General features: G+C 43.7%; 3 protein-coding genes across 6 annotated transcripts; 1 reads left to right on the top strand and 2 right to left on the bottom strand.

The window, feature by feature from the left end:
- Window positions 1-148: 148 nt before the first annotated feature.
- On the top strand, window positions 149-3,641 carry ptges2 (prostaglandin E synthase 2). Its single transcript, XM_085909358.1, has 7 exons — window positions 149-477; window positions 972-1,181; window positions 1,278-1,333; window positions 1,851-2,003; window positions 2,162-2,362; window positions 2,657-2,774; window positions 3,117-3,641. Exons 1-7 carry the CDS (start codon window positions 181-183, stop codon window positions 3,255-3,257), a joined length of 1,176 nt encoding a protein of 391 aa, XP_085765484.1. The 5' UTR covers window positions 149-180; the 3' UTR covers window positions 3,258-3,641.
- Window positions 3,642-3,879: 238 nt separating this feature from the next.
- LOC147058365 (outer dense fiber protein 2-like) lies at window positions 3,880-9,733 on the bottom strand. 4 transcript variants are annotated; one of them, XM_085909221.1, is made up of 16 exons: window positions 9,460-9,733; window positions 9,051-9,149; window positions 8,843-8,967; window positions 8,509-8,632; window positions 8,078-8,209; window positions 7,523-7,600; window positions 7,319-7,390; window positions 7,000-7,116; window positions 6,499-6,624; window positions 6,270-6,379; window positions 5,928-6,063; window positions 5,750-5,860; window positions 5,263-5,523; window positions 4,902-5,002; window positions 4,243-4,531; window positions 3,880-4,099 (listed from the first exon to the last, which is right to left on the bottom strand). In XM_085909221.1, exons 1-16 carry the CDS (start codon window positions 9,556-9,558, stop codon window positions 3,953-3,955), a joined length of 2,127 nt encoding a protein of 708 aa, XP_085765347.1. In that variant the 5' UTR covers window positions 9,559-9,733; the 3' UTR covers window positions 3,880-3,952. The 4 variants fall into 4 exon arrangements, with proteins under 4 accessions (XP_085765347.1, XP_085765350.1, XP_085765351.1 ...); XM_085909224.1 differs by having other exon boundaries at window positions 6,499-6,615; XM_085909225.1 differs by having other exon boundaries at window positions 6,499-6,612.
- Window positions 9,734-11,492: 1,759 nt separating this feature from the next.
- Window positions 11,493-15,342, bottom strand: LOC147058364 (protein SET-like). The gene is made up of 8 exons (XM_085909334.1): window positions 15,121-15,342; window positions 14,183-14,240; window positions 13,690-13,832; window positions 13,500-13,603; window positions 13,309-13,422; window positions 12,429-12,599; window positions 12,235-12,366; window positions 11,493-12,147 (listed from the first exon to the last, which is right to left on the bottom strand). The coding sequence occupies exons 1-8, from the start codon at window positions 15,191-15,193 to the stop codon at window positions 12,124-12,126; spliced, it is 819 nt and encodes a 272-aa protein (XP_085765460.1). The 5' UTR covers window positions 15,194-15,342; the 3' UTR covers window positions 11,493-12,123.
- Window positions 15,343-17,717: the final 2,375 nt, after the last annotated feature.

Raw genomic sequence — 17,717 nt, 5'->3', positions numbered from 1 at the left:
TTAATTTACACAACTAGTTGTATAATTGTCTCAATGTACCGACGTTTACGTGAAAAAACTGCGTAAAGTACGCAATGATGTCACGGATGGGCGGAGCTTCGACTGGGAGACGACGACCCAACACGTGAGGAATTCGATTGCAGTGCATTCTGGGACTTTATGTAAAGTCAACAATTTAACATGGCGGCGTCCTGCGCAAGATCTCTGACTAAGGTCGGTTGGACGATTCTGGAGAGTTCTGCGCTCCGCCGACCCGGCACCGGCGTCCTCTTCTCGGCTTGCCGTATGCCCCGCAGGTCCTACTACGGCGGTGGTGGTGGTGGGACAGGAGCCCGCTCCGGACTGCTGTGGTCTCTGCGGACTGGAGGAAGCCGTGCTCTGGGCTGCGCCTTCCTCCTCGGTGGGGGTGTGGGGATCTACCATACCGTCAAGCTTTACTGGGCACAGCATCGACAACTAGCCCAGGAGCAAGCCCAGGTGACATGCTTGATTTCCGGCGAGAGAAAGGGGAAGGTTGCCTTACATGGCAGACCGCAGCTTACCTGGATGAAACTTGAATATGATTACCAAAAAGTAACAGAGAAAGGAGAAACCAGCGCAAAATGATGATTGTGTGTTTGTTTGTTTTTAACTATTTGTATTTGTGGGTTTATTAACTTTTCCCATTGATTCGCAGTATAGGACCAAGATAAAAAATATTTTAAAAAACTGGTTTCCACTTTTGGATACATATTGATATTAGATGATTGCCCAGCCCTATCTGAGCATTTTCCATTCTTTAATCATCATCAGCAGAACATGTCAGTTCACCAAAAATGACAGTTTCTGACCAAAGAGTGGAGAAAACGATCTTTTTATGAAATGACATTTAAAGTGTAACTCTTTTATGACCCCCTCAAACTAAAGCAAGAAAAATAAGTGACTGAGTCGCCATCGCCAGTTAATGCCAACAAGCTCTACGTGTGTCTCAGGCGTCCTCCACAGGAGGCCCTTCCACGTCGGCTTCTCTGTCCCTGACGCTGTACCAGTACCAAACGTGTCCGTTCTGCAGCAAAGTGCGAGCCTTCCTGGACTACCACGGCTTGGCTTACCGCGTGGTGGAGGTGAACCCCGTCATGCGGCGGGAGATTAAATGGTCAGCCTACCGGAAGGTTCCCATCCTCATGGTGGACGAGCACCTGGTAGCGTGCCCCCCACTAACGCTTAACCCGCAAATATCTGACGTGGGTTTTGATTTGTCTATGACGTCTGCTTTGTCTTTATGAATCCAACTGCAGCAACTGAACGACTCGTCGGTCATCATCAGCTCACTCAAGACCTACGTAGTCAGCAAGTGAGCACACATATCTTGACAACTACCTTGACAACTATCTTAACCACTGAAACTTAACCTTGATGACAACATTAATGATTGTATTATGAAATACCCTGACAACTATCTTCACATTACTTTCAACACTCCTGTGGATTAACTCTTGACGACGACATGAACAGCTACCTGTTAATAACTGAACAATTATCTTGACGACCACCTACCATATTACATTGAGGATGAGCGCCTGGTTAACAAAGCCAGTTGCTAACCACCGTCGTGGTACCACTTCTCTCCGATTGTGGTTTTAGGCTTTGTTGAACGAAAAGAGCCTAGCTGTGTCGATCATCCTTGGAAGTAAATATCTACCATGCTAATTACCTTCACAACAACCTTAATAACCAGCGTAACAAATTGGACAACTCTTTGAACAACTACCTTAAAGACCATCTTGACAATTACCTCAACAACCTTGGCTAAACTTAACCTGACCCCAACATGACATCCCAAACTTTTTTTTTTCTTCCCCTCCCTCCAGGGGTTCCAGCTTGTCTGACATTTTGCGCTGTTACCCAGAGATGAAGTCTGTGAACGACAGCGGCAAGGAGGTGACGGAGTACAACAACAAGTATTGGCTGATGCTCAGCCAGGACGAGACGGCCGCCGTCTACCCCGACAAAGGCAGTCAGAAGTAAAACAAGCTAGCTAGCAATGCTAAGCTAACTTTTCATTCAATTTTTATGAAAGAAACACTACATCTAGCAGTTGCCGGTTTACGGGTCATCTTTTTGATTTGCGCTCTTAGCATGTTGTTAGCATGACGGGGAAAAAAAATAATTTTTGTTCCAGGGAGGAGATGAAGTGGCGGCAGTGGGCCGACGATTGGCTGGTCCACCTGATCTCCCCCAACGTCTACCGCAGCACCGGCGAGGCCCTGGCCTCTTTCGACTATATCGTGCGCGAAGGAAAGTTCGGAACACTGGAGGGATGTTTCGCCAAGTACGTCGGCGCCGCTGCCATGTTTGTCATCGCTAAACGCCTCAAAAGCCGGTGAGAGAGCCGCTCGGAATCGGGGATCACTTGTGACAGTTGATGAACTCTACGGGCCTGATTAATACAAATATTTTAAAATTGGCAGAAATCGACCAATTTTATTCTTGATTTTTGAAGTTGTTTCAATTGTCGTTAGAGCTACTTTAGTTTTATTATTATTATTAATCGGATAATGAATCGGTTATCGCAATTTTAATCTGCCTAAAAATAAATTACAAAAAATATAGGTTAAGCTTTTGTCTTCATCCGTTTTCATTACCAGTGATAAGCAAACGAATGTTTTAACGGCAGACACAACCTTCAAGACGACGTGCGTCAGGACCTGTACAAAGCTGTTAACAACTGGGTGGCGGCCATCGGCAAGAAGAAAAAATTCATGGGCGGAGAGCAGCCCAACCTGGCCGACTTGGTGAGCTAACACGGCAATACCGTCGCATCCACGCCTGGCAAATTAATTAGTCAATCCACATTATGTTGCAATAGCCAGATCTGAGTCATTAATTAATTTAAAAAAAAACACAATTTAAATGCAGGCCTAATTTTTAGTTAATGACTACATCATAACTACTTTGATTCATTCAATGAGTCATAATAGTTGATTGATTTAATGAGCATTTAGTTGTCGATTTAATTTGAGCATTTCTGTCATGCCATATGACAGCATTTTTTCGAAAGTAGCTTCACTGCATATTGTCAAAACAAATCAATCGACAATCTCACTGTACTTTTGCCGCTTGCTCATCTCTGACAGGCTGTGTTTGGCGTCCTGCGTGTAATGGAAGGCCTGCAGGCCTTCGACGACATGATGGCCAACACTAAAGTGAAGCCGTGGTACCGGCGCATGGAGGCGGCCACACGCAACCACGATGGACTCTCACAATCGGCACGATAACCGTATCGTTCACCAAAAAGGACACCAAAACTGCGGGGACCGTTGGACGCTTATGTGATCTTGGCGTTTTTCCTTTGCAATATTGCAGATGCGGGCAATATTTCATGTCATATGCAATGGGTTTTTACTGTTAATCTGAATGGCTGAGCTACCCCGTTGTGAATGTTTCCCTTAATGGGTCACAAAAAAAAAAAAAAGAGAGAAGAAAAAGTGTTAACTTATTCTTGTGTTGCGCTTCCGGGATGCAGGATGGTGACGCGCCTTCTTCAGATGGTGTTTGTCTGAAAGTTAAAAAAAAAGAAATAAAAACATTTAAAAATTCAATCAAATGTGTTTTGAAATACAGGATTTGTGCGTGGACTTGCAATAAAGACAAAAATGTGATTTGCTGTGATTTTATTCTGTATTGTTGGCTTTTGTGATGAGTCAAATTTGAGTTACACAAAATAAGTTGATCATAACCAAAATAGAACACAATTGAACTAAATAAGCACAAACGCACCTCTGATTGCTCTTGTAATTTGTCTCCTCAGCACCTCCAACCAATCAAAACAAGGTAGCTCATCACTTTGTTCCTGTGGATCAACTACAAAAGTTTGGAAGGAAATCACAGCAAATGAAATAGTGTGGCACATCCAAACACGTTTATTTGTGATTGAGAGCAAAGAGGAGAAGTCCAGTGGAAGTTTTTGCCGTCAGCTGGGGAGGAAAGGCTCTCCGAAGACGTTCCCGTAGGAGGTCTTAAGGAACCGCACGTAGTTCTGCAGGCTGCGGTTGGTCTGGTCTGACTGGTCCAGACGCTCCTTCAGGTTCTTTAGCTGGTTCTGGAAGCGACGCTCCATCTGCAGAATGATTTTAAAGATGATCTTGACAACTACCCCAACTAGCTTGACAACTGGGTCAACTACCAATACTTTTCTATTTCTCTAGGCAATGACATTGTGGACTCCCTCGACAACTATTTGAACATGAGTGTCAAGGTCACCTCTTCCTTGCTGCGATGCAACTGACTGAGCTGGGTCTCGGCCCGGCTCAGTTGTTCTTGCAGGTCCAGGGCTTTGGACTGTGATCTGCGCTCCTTGTCCAGGACTCTCTCCACACTTTGGCGGGCCTGCTGCTGGGCGTCGTCCAGGGTTTGCTGCAGCTGCTGGGCCAGGACGGCGTTCTCGCGGCTTTTCTGATCTAGCTGTTGCTCCACGCTAAGCACGCTGACCTCCTTCAGGGTGAGCGCCTCGCACATCTCCTTGTTCTCCACACGCATGGACTCCAACTTCCTGCAGACACACACCATTTTTTTGTTTTTAATCTTTTTAGTTTTCCCATACTGTAGTCAGGAGCAGATGTGCTGGTACTAAATTAATATTGGCACGCTAACGTAGCTCATTAAATACTTTTTTTCATTTAACCTAATTTTGAAGGTTTTTTTTGTACGACTTCCTCTACTACTTAAACAAATGTAGTCAGTCAAATTATTTCATTTACATTGTTTTCATTGAGTAAAATCGAACGTGAACACAAAAAGGTAGTAGAGAATCACGAGTCTGAAAGTAAACGTTGGGATCCAGAGATTCCACACAAGTAAGACTGAAGGACTTGAAAGGTATCAGATGATGATGGGAAATGGCAGTAGCAAGTTGCTGTTACCTTTCCAGGTTGACTATCTTTTCTTTGAGGACGTTGTTCTCCTCCAGGAGCAGCATGTTCCTACGCTGGAACGCCTCAAGTTGAGAACCTTGTTGTTCCACCTTAAAAGCAACACAGATGGAAAAAAATATATACATGTTCACCTTCCAAAAAAAGTCTAGACCACCCATAGATTACACATCCAAAGTTCAAGACACGTTTGCAAAGCTTGCCGATGTTTAACATCCCCAAAAAAAAATTTGACATCCATCTGAAGCACCCGATTAAAAATCTAGACATCCAAGGAGCACACAAAGAGCACACAAAGAGAGAAAACCAGCCACAGGAAGATCTGGAAAATCCAAAATAAGACAGACGCTACCTTGTGTCTGACTTCAGCAAGGTTGGCGTTGTGCTCCAGGTTCCTCCTCTGGTGAGCGTCGGCCTCCTGCTGCGCTTGCGCCAGCTGATGCTCACTGCGGCGCAGGCGCTCGGGAAGCGTTTCCAGCTGTCGCAGGCGTAGCAGCTCCTTCCTCAGCTGCTCATGCTCCCGCTCCCGTGCGGCCGTAGCCTCCTGAGCCTTCAGTTGGGCCTCGTTCATCTTCAGACGCTGCTCCTCGCGCTCCAGATCTGCCTGCTGAGCCTGGGGCGACGATGCATCCAGTTTAGCCCGTCTGGTATCTTCTGGCCCGGTGACCGTTTAAATCTACTTTTGTCAGAGGCTGGTATCATGCAAAGAAAGCTTGATCCAGTCTCGGATCGGATACTCGTGATGGATACGTTCCTTAGCTTATGTTAGCTACATGCTAACTCGCAACTATTCCTACGCGTGCTAGTGAATTCTCGATCCACAGCTCTACGTAGCGTACCTTTCTCTTGTATTTGTCCAACGCGGCTTCCCGTTTATCGTACGATGTCCTAAGCTGCAGTGTTTCCTCTTGAGCGACTCGCAGTTTCTCCTCGCTGGACGTCAGCCGCGCCTTGAACGAAGAGCCAACCGCTCACTGTTGCGGAACTTGCTACGATTGGGTTGCGATGTCCTTATACCTGCAAAGACTCTTTGTCTAACGTCAAGGCGGTGTTCTGAGCGCTTAGATGGTGGAGTTGGTTTCGGAGCTCCTCTCTCACGCCGCGACTCCGCTCGTCAGCCACGTGGTGCTGAGCGTTCCACTCGCTCACCTGCCTGGGTGAAGGGAAAAGACACAGTCTAGTATGAAAATCGTCTTTCCTCGCTTGGTCTGGCGTGTCTTCTTTAAAACCAACACCTAGCTTAATAATGTAGCCTAGCATAGTTGAGTATGATAATAGTCAAGTCTTGTCTACTTACTTTTTATATTGTAAAGTCCTTGTAAACATGGCCTGACGTGGTATGACGCTGTTCGTACTCACAATTGGAGAGCAGCCACGTTGTCCTCCAGCTGACTTCTGGCCTTGGCCTCCTTAGAGATGCGCAGACGTAGCTCGCTACACGTGGACAACGCCTGCGCCAATTGGGACTCCTTCAACAACAACAACAACAGGCGGTTCTTTGGTTCTGAGGTCATTCCCATTTTTTATCAAGTTACCCCTCCCCTGCAGTCTCGGGTCTATCGTAGTCGAGTCACCTCGTTTTGTGTACCTTCTCCTGAAGTCTGGCCGCCATCTGCCTGGACGCCTCTTCGGCCCGCTCGGCACGGCGGCTAAGCAACGCCAGGGCCGCCTCGTCGTCGTTTTCCCGTCGTCGCTCGTAAGTCTGCTGCAGACACTGATTTAGACAGGGTTGCAGTTTAGTCTGTCATAGTCTAGGACGAGGTAGGTTAGTTGAATTAGCATAGCCTATTGTCCAGTCTTGTCCAGTTTGTACCAGATTTATAGTTACGCTAAATTCTGATGAATATGTCAAAGTCGAATGTCATTTTCGAAAGAATAACGCGGGATGGTAAAGTCTTACATATGTTGATTGCCTCGACCAGTCTGGTATCTTATTTTTTTAGTCTTCACTAGTCTGGTTTATTTCAGTCTCATGCAGTCTAGCATCTCATCGGTTGCAATTCTGTCTTGTTTAATCGAGCGGATGGGATCGTTTCAGATGGTGTACAAGAGTCTCGAGTCGAGTCGAGTCATGTGTTGCAAAGTGGACCTGCAGCTGAGCGGCCATTGTGACTTTTTCTGCCTGTAGTCGACTCAGCTGAGATTCCAAATGGTCTCGAGTAGACGACAAGATTCGAGAAAGCTCCTCTGTAGTCTTGGCGTGGTCCTGACATGGAAGACAGAGAGAGAAATAAACATGAGCTGCGGAATTGATGACATCTTTGTAAGCGGTTAGCAGATTTATAAAGGCTGTTTGTCAGATCTGAAATGTACAACAGCATTTGCAAAAAAAAAAAAAAAAGGGGGGGAGTGGAAACCATTCTGACTGTTGCGTGACATGCGTGGTCTAAGTTGTGGCAGTTGCTCACCTTCTCAAATTCCAAAGACTCTGTAAGCTGGGAAGCTTCTTTCTCCTTGCTGCAAAGCTTGGACACGAGTCTCTGGAAGACACAAAAAAATCTATTCTGTTAACAAATTCCATACAACAAGGTGTGATTGTCATCCTTGAGTTGATGGCAATCGTGGTCGTGATGGTTAAAGTTGTGATTATGGTTATAGTGATAGATGCTCACTATATTCTCAGCCTCAACTTCGGCCAGTCTCCTCTTGAAGGCTTCATTCTCATCAGAGTGTCTCTCTGCTTCGCTCTGCTAAAAAGAGAAAGAAAAGCGACAGTGGTACTGTACTCGTACAAGTCTTGTCTAGCCTGGTACAGTAAGACTTGAATGAACTACAAAATACTAGTTTAGCATAGTTTAGTCAAGTATTACAATAGGATAGCATATGTCAAACTTATTTTTGTCACGGGCCGCATCGTTGTCATAGTTTTCTTCGGAGGACCATTATGACAGTCAACGTCTTATATAGAGTATAAGCTACACAACAAACTGATGAGTAACTAGTTTTGAAATCACAGACTAGTAAAAAAAACTGTTCAAATATTTAAAAAAGATGAATGTGCTAAAAATTGCTAGCAACTATTTTTTTAAAAGTGAAGACAATTTGTAATTTTAGTCTCGTCAATGGGCAATTTGTCTCGGCGGGCCACATAAAATGATGTGGCGGGCCGTATCTGGTCCCGGGGCCTTGAGTTTGACACCCATGGTCCTTTCCAGCACTGCTTGTACCTGCCGATGGCTCCAGTCTCTGAGGAGGTCCCTGAGGCTGTGATTGGTGTTGTCAAAAATCTCCATCCTCTCCATGAGAAGCTGACGATGCCGTGTGAGTGTGGACATCTGAAGCTTGGACGGACGCTTGTCCTGCAAAGTCCACCTCCATCTTGTTAGTGTCAGCTGCTACCACCCACATATAGACCTTTCCAAAGTGTTTGTAAAGTACCAAGCTCCTTTCGGGTGGCGAAAAGTGAGTGACGTATTACCCGTCATATTTTTGAACTAGTGCAGTTGAGAAGAAGACGAAAATGATTATTCAAGGTTTTTATCCTGTTTTCTCAATGACTACCTCGATCAAATGCAATAGAAAGGTTTGATGGTTTTTGACACCTGTGATGTCAAGATGAAAAGGTCGACTGCCATGGACAAGCCGGATGACAAATTACCTTAGCCAGGCCGTCCAGGGTTTCCTTGAGAGAGGCAAGTTGGTTAGCTACCGCCACACCATCCACTTCCGCCTCCACCAGGGCCCGCAGCAGGACCTCCGTCTCCGAGGGCGGGACCTGTCCTCTGACATGCAGACAAGAATGAGTTCCAGAGCTAGCACACTTCTATCGTCCATCATAAAGCAGTATGCGAAGTAGAAGAAGTGCTTCGGGAAATGGATGGATAGTCGAAAATAATTTGGTGTACTATAACAATAATCTAGCTAAGCATAGATTTGTGTAGAAGGCTATCTTAATAGCAAGAGCTATTTTCTTTCTTTTTTTCTCGCGTTACTTGTTTGAACGCTGGCTGTTTTCTTGCTCTTTGAGCAGCAGGCTGAGGTTCTTCCTCAGTATCGTGGTGTCATCGTCTCGCTCGTCACTTTCCCGCCGGACATTCTCTGACTGCGCTCGGCTTCTCTGAACACAGAAAATAAAAGCACAAGACAAATAAAACAAACATCATATCATATGTCAATGTTTACACAAAATAAAATCGGGACCAGCTCTCGTCTGCAAGATGAGATTCCCGGAGGGATCCAAGGGGCTCGACCGGTAGATCTCCCACGATCCCCTCTCGGCTGAACATCTCTACTCCTCTCCTGCACAACAAATAGAACCACAGTTTAGGAGAGTAATTGCTGATCCAAGTCCATGAGTACCATGTTCATCTACAGTGATAGTCTAGACCAGGGGTCTTCAGTCCTAGTCAATCCTGGTCCTTGGGGATTGAAGAACCCTGGGCTAGTCTATCATTGCATAGTTTTATATAGTATTAGTCTAAGCTTACTACTAAGCGAGTCTACCAGACATGGTCTGTGCATGAACAAACTATACCTTAATGCAACTTTGTGTGATAAAGAAAACAAATCTGTGGAAAAAAAAATCGAGGTAGGTTGTACGAGTATTCACCTGAGAGGTCCTGCTAGGGCTTCTTCTCATGTGAACGTGCACTGGTGTGCTCTCCACTACATGGACGTGTACGGGAGGAGGAGAATTTCTCGTTCTCATTCTTGCCCAATGTAAAAAAAATTCAACGTTATTACACGTTTTACCAAAAGAAACATCCGATATTATTTTCTAAATCAAAAAGCATCACTCGCGGATTATTTAAGTCATTTTTTTTCCAAATGTAAAAGCGACTACGAATAAGTACCGAACAATGTTTGGAGCGACAAACGGTCGCCTTCTGATTGGTTGTGCGGTATAACATATGCGCACTCTGATTGGGTTATTTCAAGAGTCAGGCTCAGTGATTGGCAGAGGTTTGATTGCTGTTACTCGTAGTTACCACTACACTGAGCGACGCTTGGGTTTTTTGAAATACATCCTGTTAATTTATAATGTTAATATAAAAAAAAAAAAAGAAACTTGGGATTAATTGTGGTTATTTCCATATTATTCAAAGATTGCGGTTCCTAAAAGAGCGCGCGCACTTTTCCGGAAAGAGCTGCAGCATCAAATTAAAACGTCATGTTTCAATAGACGCAGTTAACGAAAGAGAAATGGTCGTTCATTCTTTTCAATTTTAAGTCGTGTTTTTGTTTAGTTTATTTAATTTTATTATATTGGCTTCCCTTTTTTTCCCATGTATGTTTGCCTATTTTGTTTATGTAAACGTTGACAAGGTTAAATAAAGATAGGGAGAAATGGTCGCGTTTCCGGGTATGACCGAGCATAAAAAGCAACGTAAAAAAAAAAAAAAATCGCTCACAAAGTCTACAATTGTGATCAATCCGAGGGGATGGTTCTTAACCTTGTACATAACGTGCTGTGACCAAACACATAGTTTTAAATGGACTAAAATATTTCCTGGTCATTTGCCTCGGAAATGCGGTTGTCCATGCTAAAAAAAAAAAAAAAAAAAGTTGCCAACGGCCCGAGCTTGCATCCTGTCGGCAGGTGTATCCATGCGCGAGAGACTGCGTCGCACAGAGGCCTCCTCTCAAGATGATCAAAATTTGAAAATAATCGTATGGGTGCTTCTACTTGTGGCCGCCGTGTGCCAGCCAGCCGCAGAGGGCAAGACGACCAGCGCCGATACCCTCATTCTGTGTGGGGCATACGGATACGAGCTGTCCTCCGGCTCGGGTAGCCATCACCGCATGGCGTTGTCCTGCCCCAACCACGCTACTCGGCGATTACACGTGCAAATTGTTCGAGAACCCACACGGCCTTCAGGTTGAAGTGGTCACCTTCCGCAGGACGAACGTGGCCGGCAGGGAGGCACTTCTGGTTCCCGTGGCCACATGCCCGCGGTGTAGTGGGATGTATTATTAATGGGATTATTTCATAAAGATGACACAAAATTAAACTGTCCTTGAATAGATCACAAACTGGAACGGTGATGAGAGAAAATAGCCACAGTTTGATTCAAGTTTTTTTTTTAGGGGGAAAAAACTGCATTCAGGTAAGGTTTGTATTTTAACCTGCAAAAAAACAGACATTAGAAAAACAATTTTTAAAAAGTTACTATTTTATAAAACCAAAACATTTTTAAAATGTTATGAACAGTTATTGCACCCCAAAGTGATCTTGTAACTGAGCAGATGTTCTAAATTGGGCCTACCAGGCAAGCTCTTATCCCATCACCGTCACATTGTCCATGTTGGAGATTTAGGACCTGACCTTTCTGGATCTCATCGAAGATGGCCTGCAAAGAGAAAACTTTGCCTCCAGATCATCAGGAGTTCCTTCATCAGATGACCTACTGTGTTTGAACACTCCCACACACGGGTATATACACATGAACATTTTATTATTGAATCAAAAAGTAAGTTTACACCTCAGTTTCTTTCCCCACTGCCAAGCGGAAAAAAAGGTGAAGTTGTTTTTTTCTTTTTCTTTTAAATATCCATGAAGTGACCATTGTGGGGGGCCAAAATTTACAAGCTTTTTTTTCCCATTTTGTTCTTTATTAAAAATGTCATTTCAAATTCCATGGATATCTGTAAAACAATACAATGAAAACAACAAAAAATAAGTCCCATAGAAATGGTGTCAAAATAACGACTCTTACACCCCCTCCCCGTGCACTTAACCCCCCCGTACTAGTAGCCAACATGCCTCCCCTCCCTCTTTACATGAAAGGAATGAGTTGTTGGGGGTAAAAAAAAAAAAAAAAATCTTCCAAAAATGAAAAGTTAAAAAAAAAAGGATCATGAGGTCTTCTAGTGCTAAGGTGACTACACCATGGCTTCTCACCACACCTGAAAACAGGAGCACATCTGTGGGAAGTGTCTTCAAATTCTACAATTCTATTTTTTTTTTTTATTATGTAATATCTTCAACAAGAGAGCAAGGAGAGATGAACCCCAAGGGTTGTTTGTGTAGGTACGTATACTCACAATTGGGGGAGGGGGGAAAGTGCCGCCGGCCTTTTCTTAGAGATCGAAACGGAAACCGCGGGTGAAGGAGGAGAAGGGGGCGTCCGAATGTCAAAAATGAAGCGCACGCATGGACTCGATAAAACAATGACAAAAACAAAATGAACAGCAAAAATAAACCTTTGCTCCCGAACATGAATTGATAAAGCAAATGGGGACTAGAAAGGTGAGGAGGACGCGGCCGGGCTTCTCAGTCGTCTTCTCCCTCGTCGTCCTGCGTGGGGAAAACGGCCAAATTAGTCATATCGATCGATCTGTCCATCCATCCATCAACCGGCAAAAAAAATGACTCCCTCGCTACCTCTCCATCTTCTCCGTCATCATCGTCGTCGTCTTCTCCGTCCTCGTCGCCCTCCTCGTCGATGTCCTCCAGGCCTTCTTCATCCTCTTCGTCCTCTTCGCCTTCGCCCTCCTCGTCGTCCATGTCGGGGACCTGATGACAGCAGTGACGATTTAACGCCCATTTTTGTGTTTGTGGGTGCGTGGGGGACATACCAGGTAGTACTGTAGCGGGTTAGGCCAGATGTCGTCCTTGATGACCTCACCCAACTCGTCGGCGCCGGCGTCAGCGTGGTCGGTGAACCAGGTGAAGAAGCTCTCGGGCTCTTCGTGTTGCCTCTTGCGGCCTGCTTTGTTCTGCGTCTGGCTGGAGCGTTTGGTCAAGTCCTTGCCAGAAACACACACATCCAAAATTCCATTTAAACGTGAGAGAAAGGCCGAAAAAAATAATAATTGAAACCATATTAATTGTTATTAGTTAGCGCTTATCAAATTGGCCTTTTTGAATATTCCACCCCCACAAAACGACCACTTTGGTGAAAAAATGTCACTGTTAAGCGAAAGATTCTATCTATTACACACAAGCGCAGCCACAAATCTGTCCAGTCTGCCTTCGAATGAAATTTTTGTGACAATTAAGGGACTCAGAAAGAGAAAAGTTATTTAATTCAGTAGGGATGTTTTTACACCACTTTGGTCAGACCAATATCAGAACAATTTTCACTCCGAGTACTCACCGATACTACTTTAGACGTGGTCAATTTCATTTGGAACAATGGTTAAAAAAAAAAAAATGTAAGGAAACAAAACAAAGTGTTCTTTCTGATGAGAATGATTGGCCCATGTGTCAAACTGCCGCGGGCGGCATAATGCCAATTTCTGCTGGGGACTTCCCAAAAAGAATTTTGTCTTTAATATTGGTGTCTGTTATCGAAACCTAACAATAAGGCCAGCAACTGCCCGACACCAATACCTGTCCACCCCTATTATTCCGTATACGTATTATTTTGATAATCGATTATCCGACAAACAAAATGGGGTGGGACTGAAAAAGTACAAAGAGGGAGCCCCACAAATAATGCATTTTGGGACTTACCTTTCCCGATTTCCATTTGATTTCCGTTGACTTTGAAGACGGGTCGCCGCTCTCATTCAGGTGGAATTCTTTGGAAAGGACTTTGTTTTCGAAGTACGGGTTCTCGTCGAAATACTGAAAGAAACGCGAGCAATGTCAACTGCGTCTTCATTTTGTGCCAAGTGTGAGAAGGACTTCCAAGATGTACTTACAAAATCTATTCTGTAGCCTGACTTTATGTCTTCAAACTCTGTCACCTCCACTCGGCTCAGGTAGTGAAGCGCCTCTTCATCCTCCTCCCCGAGTAGGGCGGATACTTTGGGAGACAAAATTCAAAAGGGGTTCAATAAAAGCAAAATTAGAATCAACAGGTCGTCGGGTGGCACTGCTCGGGGTCCCGACCTTGTGGATGGTTGACAAATGTGGTGACCCAAAAGTTGGGGATTTTGGCGATCAGTTCTGATCTCTTCTGAAAGAACGGCTGGCGGAGTTTGTTGTACTTCTGTTCTACTTTCAGGATCTCCTCGCTGGCCTGCTCGTTCAACCTGCTCACAAAAAAATAAAAACAGATTTTTTTTTTTTAAATCATGCGTTCAAAGTGGCATCGAAAACAGTCCATGCATTTGACGATGGTTCAATTGATGTGCAAAAGTCACATTTTTTTAAGACTTCAGCTCTTCATTGTTTTTGTAATTAGACATTTAAAAAAATGTAATTCTTAAAAAAAAAGCATAAATCAAATTTCATTACGTGACTTTTAAAAGTACATTTGTTTTTTAAATTTTGACCAAATTATTTGGCTGCACTTGAACGCGCTTGTGACCCAAAATGAGGAGGGGGGGGGTCATGCCACAGAAACAAAGGAGTTTTCTCAAGGCTACACAATTAACATTACCTGTCGATTTCATTTTGAACTTCATCGATGTGTTCAATAGCTTCCTGTTGCTCCTTTTCTGTCGGATGGGAAACAAAAGATTACAAAACGTTAGTATTTTGCACAAGAGGTAAAATGGATTTGGGGGGGGCAGAGCTACTTTGTACATTTAGGCCAACTAAAACACATTAGAATTGTCGAGAAATCACATTGAAAGTCCGACATTGTGGTGCAGAGTTGCGTTCAGGGCCAATCGCGGGACTTGTGGCTCGTTGTTTCCTGCCGGCTGCTGGCCGCCTCCGAGGCCGCGTGGTTTAAATGTGGGACACACAACTCGACAGTTGAGCGCAACGCAGCCGTGCGGGCTAGCTAGCGAACCAGAAGCCCTGAATTTTTTCATTCAGCCCCCAAAACCCCCCATCCACCCCAAAAACTCATTACGTGTAATTTACGCGTTTCTACTTTCAAATGGCTTTCAAACGCAACCAAAAAACGTCGATGGAATAGCGTTAGGTAACCGATACAACAACAACACGCTAGCACACACGCTTGCGAGTAAAACGCAAATATTTGAAAGGGACTACTTTCATTTGGGCGCTTGTAGAACGTCACAATCCTCTTCAAAAACGCGAGGAACATGAAAGTAAATGAGCGCGAGGCCAACTCGCGAGGCGAAAACGCCAGCTAACGATGCTAAATGGAGGAGGAAAAGAAACGGGGGAAAGCTAACATGGCTTCCCCCGTGCCCCGACAACAGCACGCTAAGCTAACAAAACGAGCCACGATGCCGACAAGCGGATACAAATTAGTCGAATCCTAACACAAACGTGTGGCAATGCCAACAATAGACGAGGAACGGTAATAAAAGCGAGAGGAGACCACGCGTGGAAAATGCGTTGCGGGGAAGAAAGTGAGGGGGGAAAATGGCGGTGAAACAAGGAGGCCGCCATGACGCTTACCGGAGGTCTCGTCTGCTCCGTCGTGGTTCGAGTTGAGCTCCTTTTTACTCACTTTTGCCGCCGAGGCCGACATGGTTGGTCGCGAGGGGAGCAAATAATAAGAAGCCGGGTCGGGGTTGCAGGGGGTTCTTTTCTCGAGAGAGAGCGAGAGCGCGACTCAATGGGCGTAAAGTTGAGGCGAGATGAGGGGGGGAAAGCCACCAACGTGCTGCTGGCGTGCGCGCACACACAATGTGAGTGAACGAGGACGAGCTCGCACAAAGTAAGATAGGAGGCGCTGCTGGGATCGATACAGAACGTCGATTACAACGTTGCGCTTGATATTGACGGTTACCAGTCATCATAAAGTTGCTATTACAATGAATTGTAATTCATTCTAAAATTCAACTCATATTAAAACTGTTTGACACAGCTTCTGCTGCGGTTGTTTTAAAATCATCTCTAAAAGTAAAGTTGAGTGGTATGCTTTTTTTTTTTCGTTATTGTGTATTGCTTAGGTGTATCCGTGTCGGGCTTATAATAGTTTTGTTTGGAGTTTTTGATATTGTTAGTTTTGATTTTGGTTGGAATTTTGAGGTATTTAAAATTCTATAGAAAATGGATGGATAGTTTTGATTTGTTTTAAAAGCGTTTTTTCTTATTTGTTAATATTTTGTCAAGAATGGTCTTAGTTTACGTTTACTTTCCTTCAACCCATTTAATTGGAGGTCCTGTTATTTACACTTTAATTGTAGTTAAGGTTATTTTTAAGCTTGTATTTCCTGAGAACACATTGGGAGGGGGGGGGTCTAACATGAATTAATCACAATTATGATGATTGAAAAATGCAGAAAATTGCAAAGAATGGAGGGATTTCGTTAAAATACCATACTAGAAATCATTTGTAGGATAAGTGGCTCAGAAAGGGACATGAAGTTATTTGTCTTCGTTGTTTTATCTTTTTTTTCCTGAGTGATGATTTTATGTGCTTGACTAAAAATATTGACAATGCATGTAAACAGTTTTTCTGCTCTTCATTCATTCATTCACTCACTCACTCATTCACTCATTCATTCATTCATTCATTTAAAAAATATTCGGACAATACATGTTTTATATATACTTATATATACCAATAATAATCATATAACCCAAAAACTGTCAGGGATTTAAAAAAAAATCATAATACAAGTAAATAAAGTCATCATGTCATCATTAATGAAGCAAAAATATTAAGATCCCACAAGCAAACATCAAAATTATCATAAATTACGAATTGCGATGGGTGATATTGACCGTAGACGACGTGAGATCGGATCGATAGCAAATGTTTCAGTATCGCGCACAACTATCAGAAGCCTCACGAGCCCGCCTCCCACTCGCTGCTGCCGCCTGCCCACCAGCGAGGTCTAGCAAACTCCGCCTCTCAAAATAGGGCTCCATCCGAGCATCCTTCGACCCCGTCAAATGCCACCCAATTGAATGGCCGACGCTCCCCCCCGCCAAATCAAGCTCCTTGGGTCAAACGTGTCTTTTATCGACTTGATCCCTTCCGGGTGCCACCCTTTAAGCTTCTTAAAGACGCTTGTCAGCCACGGGCTTGCATTTAAAGACTAATTGCAACAAGACTTTGTGATTTGAAGTGGTCACGTTAATTATATTCGTCTGTCACTTTTTCCACGGAATAGCAACACTTCAAATTAAAATTACACCACATTGCAGTTGAAATTCAGAGGTGCCTGTGGCTTTAGGTTGTCCGTGAAGGCCACACATTTGGATCAGCCAACTTTAAAGAGGCTTTGAAGTAGCGACTTTAAAACATGTCACATTTCCTACAATGACTTGACAAACTAACTTAAACTAGTTTCACCAAAATGTAGAAAAATATGTTAGATTATTGCACAAATCAGCATGATGGTTATGATATCTGGCTGTTCCTATCAGATAAAATGACATTTTCAGACACAAGTGGTCATATTTTGCCCATCCCTTTATACATAAAGACACCATGCTTGTTTCCTCTCTTGACTTTATGATTATATATGCCATTAGAATAGAAACAACAAAATATGGCGAAATACATCGCTTTAAGCAATTGGTTCTTAAAAATAACTTGAATTTAGGAGAAAAAAGGTCTTAAATTCAGCAATTCAGCTGTTTCGCACATAAACGTTTCACAAAACAATTGCACCAAAGTAAATTTGATTGAAATTTGTTTGAAAAAAAAACCCCAAAACATTGTTACTTGCTGCGAAGTCGCGACGGTTTTCTGTTTCGTCATCAACTTTGTAGTCTGGTACGTTCTTACTTACTGCCCCCTGCTGGGCAACGTGCACACACCATAAGGCCCAGCACAAAACCATTAAACTACTGCAACCTGAGGCCCAGTTTAATTCCTTAAATTCAAATTCTATGGTTTTATTGTGTGTACGTGTGTGTGTGTGTGTGTGTGTTTGTTTGTGTCTGTGTGTTTACATAGACACAAACACGTCAATTATATCTACAAAAAAATAAAAAAATTCCACAGCTTCATACATGTTTCTGGCTAGTCAAAATCCAAATTGAGAATTATATTTCTATTAGTAGTGTTTTTTTTTTTTGTGTGTGTTGCTGCTCTG

The sequence above is a fragment of the Syngnathus leptorhynchus genome, chromosome 4 (assembly GCF_054491065.1).
Source record: "Syngnathus leptorhynchus isolate UIUO chromosome 4, UIUO_Slep, whole genome shotgun sequence".
Taxonomy (NCBI): Eukaryota; Metazoa; Chordata; class Actinopteri; order Syngnathiformes; family Syngnathidae; genus Syngnathus; species Syngnathus leptorhynchus.
Note: the sequence above shows the minus strand (reverse complement) of the source record. Positions and strands in the feature narration are given on the sequence as shown.